Source organism: Lactuca virosa, chromosome 4 (genome assembly GCF_052849685.1).
Source record: "Lactuca virosa cultivar CGN04683 chromosome 4, Lactuca_virosa_CGN04683_v6, whole genome shotgun sequence".
In the NCBI taxonomy this organism is placed as follows: domain Eukaryota; kingdom Viridiplantae; phylum Streptophyta; class Magnoliopsida; order Asterales; family Asteraceae; genus Lactuca; species Lactuca virosa.
The window spans coordinates 79807705-79813747 of NC_136429.1; the positions used below are offsets into that span (position 1 = coordinate 79807705).

Below are 6043 nucleotides of genomic sequence, written 5' to 3' on the forward strand. Positions count from 1 at the left end.
TAGTTATTGAGGGCAACCCAAAAAGGACTTTGCTTTTATTCCATAAAGTTATACCAATTTAGTTATAACCTTAGACACCTAATCCAACAGTCACCCACTTGGATAAGTCATCAACTACAATTACAAATATAGACTTTGAATAACCACCAAAGTGTGCTTTCCAAAGCCACTACCTAACTCTGAATTAAATCAGACGTTGGCCCTAAGATAAGTGATTAACTATTCATTCGCTCTAAAAGATATCGTATGAACACGAGACATGTATACAAATCAATCTCATAGTCCAAGATTTTGTTTCCAGATTTCTAATTTATGATGACCTTATTAGACTACAAATTGAACAGACCAATTTAGTCCAGGTTAGGCCCATCACTAAAATGTCAACATCAAATCACCGAGGAGACCAAGGATATAGATTTTCCTTTTAAAGGCAAAAGAAACGAATAAACTTTGATTACATAATTATAAACTTTACTCATCATACTATACATGGAACTACATTTTATAACATCCAGTTACAGATGCGTTAATGTAATACCAATGCAGAACAGAGTTGTAAACTATAACTTATGTATCTCTGCTCGAAGAATAGAGATATTATCGTCTTAGAATTACTCGTGATTGAATCCATAAAGTAATCTCTAAGCGGGATTTAACCAATACTTAACACTCTATTTAAGCACCCATGCGTATAGCAACAATCTCTATGCCATGTCCAATCACTATAAACAATCTACTAATACTCTACGACAATCTTTAATCAATACTTTACTCCCAAAATTATGACCGAATATGGCGTTTTGAATAGTTTAGTACACAAACTCATAAATAAATCTCTATTGTTTTATCACAAAAAAACAATTACTGAAACGTCCCATAAATTAAGACTAAAATTTTGATTTTAAATTTATGAAACCATTATCCAAAACAACATCAAATCAGAGTATATCAAATAACATCCAAGTACAATCAGGGTCATATAAAATGTGGAACAACGTGGTGTGTGCACTGCAATCATCCCGAGCTCTTCCCCTTCGAACCAGAAGTACCTGAAACATAAACTGAAAATCGTAAGCATAAAACGTACTGAGTTCCGCAAAATACCACATACTGTACATATCAAACATATAATGGGCCCCATAACAGAATCAGACCCCTCCTGGCATCGGGCTCCGCCCAGTATACATACAAACATATAAACACATGAAAGTATCACAAAAATAAATAACATACAATATAATCATCGGGCCCCGCCCGGTATACATATAAACATATAACACATGCAAAAGTCACGCATACAACTAGCATTTAATCATAACAAACCATGGGCCGACATTAGTGCCTTCGACCCGCCAAACACAATGAGGAAAGTCACCTCAAGCTGCAGAATCTATCAGATAAAATCTCGGTCTGTTGGTCCGCAAAATCCCCGCACTAACATCATCAAATAATATCCAATTAATAATTGGATCTCAACTCATAATCAAGAATCTAAAGTACTTGTCCAACATCTAGGGTAAAAGACCACTTTACCTTTTTCTTACCTGGCCCTAAACCAAGGCCCAACCCATTTACTCAAAAGGCCCAAATTCCTAAATGGCATCCCAAGGCCCAATACGGCCCAACTTCCAAATTGGGCCCAAAATCATCATGGACCTAATCCCAAGAAAGCCCAATAGCCCATCCATGGCCAAACAAGGCCCAAACCCTAAAAGCCCAAAATATGGCCGACACCCGTGAAAGTCAACCCAAAAGTCAACAGTTGAGTACGCTAGGCGTACTCAGACTACGAGATGTTAGGAACCGAAAAGGACCTATATAAAAGGCACAAGTGCACATTTGTACAAAGCTCTTTGGACCATATCCATAGGTGAAAAGGAAAATCCCCTTTAAGGAATATTTTTAGTTTTTCGGTGGATGCACCGTTCAACGATTTAAATGCTTCTTTGGCCTCCTTCGGTGTGAAAAATTTATATATAAACCTTAAGGTTTCCAGAGGGTATCCTTAGGCACCCATTACCATATTATGAGGTAGATCTGAGGTTGAACTATTATTTGACTATGGATTTTAGATCTAGATAAATCTATGCGTTTGCATTGTTTGCATTTAATAGTAAGTACTTTTATGAAACCATGTACATACGGTGTCTTTATATGTTATATGATTCAGTTGTAGATCCTATTGGATGATGTTACGTATTTCCTTCGGCTATTATTTTCATAAAGGAAAGTGATTTTATGAAACCACACCCTTCTTAAGGCTATGCGTCGTGTCTCGAGTTGAATGATTAGATGAGTTGACCCTAATCATATCTGTTTAATTTATGTATTGTGGCAACTTGGTACTTAAACAAATTAAAACCTTGTGCCCAAAGCTTATGTCTATGTTGGTTTTTACTAGCTCTAATCGTTTCTACTGGATAGTATTTAAATTCTGGACATATTCTAACAATATGGTGTAGTGTTTTCTTTCTCAGATCTTGGAACCTTGATATCTACACCGAAGTTGATAAAAATTCATTGCTGTAACAACAGCCTTTAATCTTGGCCATTGAATTTTCTGTTCCAATAAAACAAAAATAAAACTACAAGAGTTTGGAATGTGTGGTTGTGTTTGAGTGAATTTGCATATATGTTGGTTTTATGGCATTACAAAAAAGTGTTTGAAGAAATACAGTACAAGGCAAACCAAACCATTATTGACAATAAATAAACCTCAAAATCATTCAAAGACCAAACTAATAATAAAATGACAAGTGGCAACACCACAATAGTTGGATATTTTAATTTTAATCTTGAGGAGCTTCAAATCTTGTTGGGGTGTCGATACCCGCCATACAGCAGAGACCCGAAATCAAAATTATCAGTAAAACAAGCCCCTGAAGAAAAATCAAACACATCACAACATAACATTAATAACATATTTACCTTTTTAACCCGGTCCCAAGTATCATTATGTAAAAGAGGGATAAGTTTTTAGTTACCACAAAAAGTCCCTCCAACAATGATGACTTAATTTGGCAAACTCCATCACAAGTAGAGGAATTGTTTGATGATGCATTTCCAGATGACTCAGCAAGAAACCTGTCCACCTGGCGATATGAAGGGTAACGCAGGACATTGACCGGGTCAGACACATATAAAACCGAGTATTTTGCTCCTGTCTCCTCCACTGAACTCATCAGCTTAGACAAAACTTCCCCTGAAATAAATGCATTTTCAATTTTCAAATAATAATTTAATTAATAATTAATTACAAAATTTACAACAATTCCACATACCTTCAGAGTCATCTCCTTCATTGGTAAAGACAACCAGTGGTGTCTGCCCCTCAGGTTTCTTTTCCATACTTGAAGCTACATATTCCTGTTATTCCACATTCATATTTAATTATTTATAAAATATATTATGAAATTTATAAATCTTCCAAATATGTTATTACATGGACTGAGTTGATGTCAGTGAGTTTCTCAATGTTTAATCCTGCATCATTTCCACATGTTTCTGAAAACTCAGAAACTAATTTATCTTGCACAGCCTCATCCTCTTCAGATGCAGATATGTAAGGGTATGCTAAGGAAAATGTCGAGCTCATGAAGGAAGCCTGTTAACAATGGTGTGGTTATAAGGAAAACAGAATGAGGGGCAATTTGGTAAATGTTGAAAAACTTGAACTAAACGATCTTTAGTTGAAGAATTACCCTGAGCAAGTTAAAAAGTGGTTTGACTTCTTGTTTGCGTCCAGAAATATCCAGAGGCTGTTAAAAATCGGTAATGACATTAGAAGGAATCCGGAGGGTAGAAATGGAATTTTTGGATTTTTTTTTTTCTTTTTATAGTTTCGAATGATTCTTACCTCTTTTCCAACAAAAACAATTGCAAGATCAATGGATTGTTCAGGTTTCTGACTGGAGCACTGAGAAAATAAAAGCAGCATAAGGCTTCCAAACAATTGCATGAAATATAAAAAAATAAATAAATAAATGAAACTAAGTAAGAAAAAATTACCAGTAAGTTTGACCAGCCACCTTCTGACATGACAGATTTGGCCAAGTCCTTTGGAGAAAGGGTTTGATAACTCACACCTTCCTTCACTTTGCTTGTAGGAGATCTGTGGTTTCCATATCAGTAAAAGATTTAAAAAAGAAGAGCAATAATGGAACATAAAAGATATACTTAAGGAGATGATTAAATAAAAAAAAGTTTATCCCTTTCATGACTGCTTGTATCTTTAATATAAAACTTCAAATTAATCTCATAATAACTTTAACAAGCTCTCTTATTTATCTAGAGGATAAAGAGATCGTATGATTACCAACAATGACAAGCAAAATAGTATGATTAATTTTGAGTTCTAACAGAAACAAGAATTATTGAAACTTCTGTTATGAAATGTAGACATACTCTTCTTTGATGTTTGACCACAAAAATGCAGGGGATGTAGGTGAGAAGGTAAACCCAAGTGGCAGTTGAGATACCACAAGCAAGATTACCACAAAAACTGCTGCAATTGTCTTCATATCTCTCTTTTGGAGACAATATTGTCACCTGAAATGAGAGTGCACATGGATTAAAGTAAGTACACGTATGTATTTATGTAACACATATAGAAAAAACAAGACATGAACTAGTGATTATAAGAATTACATAGAACATTCTATATAAATGCATGTGGGGGTATATATGAGATTCATGCATGAGCATGTGTTTACAAGTTAGATAGAATCATAGAAGCTTGGTTGTAAGTTGTAACTTGTAAGGTTTTGAATGCAAAATAACATGATTTGAGTAGAATGGGAATAGAAAGGAAAATGAATGAGATCAGACAGTAAAGGATAGAAGATCAAGCAGTGTAGATGCCAATAGAAAGGAAAATGATGACGAAATGGAAAAAAATAATTCTGATATATCAAGCAATATATTATAAAAAACAAGAAATGGCCATAAGGTACATAATTCAGACCCAATCTAATGACCAGAAGTGATGGCAAGCAAGGAAAATAACAACATTCAAAAGAAATATGCAAGTGTACACCAATGGAGATGTTGCTAAAAGAACTTTCTGCTATTCAAATGTTAAGTTTATCTTAAAGATTGTTTACAGAATCACACCTGAGATAGGGAGTGATGTGTTATTGCCAAAAGGAACAAAATTATTAAACTTCAAATCTGAAGCAACAGACTACTAGGCAGTACAAAAGTAGACTGGCGATTAACAAATTCTTCATATTCTAGCACAAGAACCTGATATAACTCTAGAACTCAATCCACAGACCAATGAACTATCGGCCTACGGGTTATAAAATTATAATAAATTATCTTCTAATCTAGATTGCAATCAAACGTGTAGATCAACGGATATATTTTTTTCAATTAAAGCATTACAGGAACATTTCTTTTATATCAGATTGATTGGAAGGAGATCTAAATGGATAATTACCTCAAGGTGATTTGAGGAAGAGATATATAGGAGAAGCGGAAGTCGAAGAAACTTTGGAGGCGAGATCGCGGTGGTGATAGGCGGAGGTAGGTGGATCTTGCAAGATCAGAATACGATTTTCCGGTGAGTGCTAGGGCAGAAGGCAGATGATGAGATCGTTAATCGATTCTCAGAAACTCTCCGCCATTCAATAGATGTAATTAGGAACTTTGACAAAACGATTTTTGTACCCCGGTTCTTCAGTAAGACATATTTTCATTTAGGGTCCTTATTTTATAACAATACTCAAACTACCCCCTCTAAATAATAACGACGACAACAATAACAAAAATAAGATGAAAGTAAGATGGTGGACAGTCGCATCTGTTTTCAGAAAAGACCTTCGGCAAAGCAATAAATAAAAATAATAATAATAATAAGGACAAAATGTCTTCTCGTCGAACATAATTGAATAATAAAATAAAATGTCACTCCACCACTAAGAATTAAAAAAAATAATTGAATAATAAAATAAATTTAAGGGAAGGAAATGAAAGACTCATAGAAATACAAACTAAAGCAAATGTCACCCTAAAAGGGTGACAAATACAAACAATCTAGAAT

At 34.5% G+C, this 6043-nt stretch overlaps 1 protein-coding gene across 1 annotated transcript; it reads right to left on the minus strand.

Annotated features, from left to right (window-relative positions):
- Positions 1 to 2608: 2608 nt before the first annotated feature.
- On the minus strand, positions 2609 to 5636 carry LOC145105700 (uncharacterized). Its single transcript, XM_079042784.1, has 9 exons — positions 5441 to 5636; positions 4405 to 4548; positions 4009 to 4111; positions 3857 to 3916; positions 3702 to 3758; positions 3443 to 3604; positions 3282 to 3366; positions 2985 to 3202; positions 2609 to 2879 (listed from the first exon to the last, which is right to left on the minus strand). Exons 2-9 carry the CDS (start codon positions 4518 to 4520, stop codon positions 2790 to 2792), a joined length of 891 nt encoding a protein of 296 aa, XP_078898910.1. The 5' UTR covers positions 4521 to 4548; positions 5441 to 5636; the 3' UTR covers positions 2609 to 2789.
- Between the last annotated feature and the right edge of the window lie 407 nt (positions 5637 to 6043).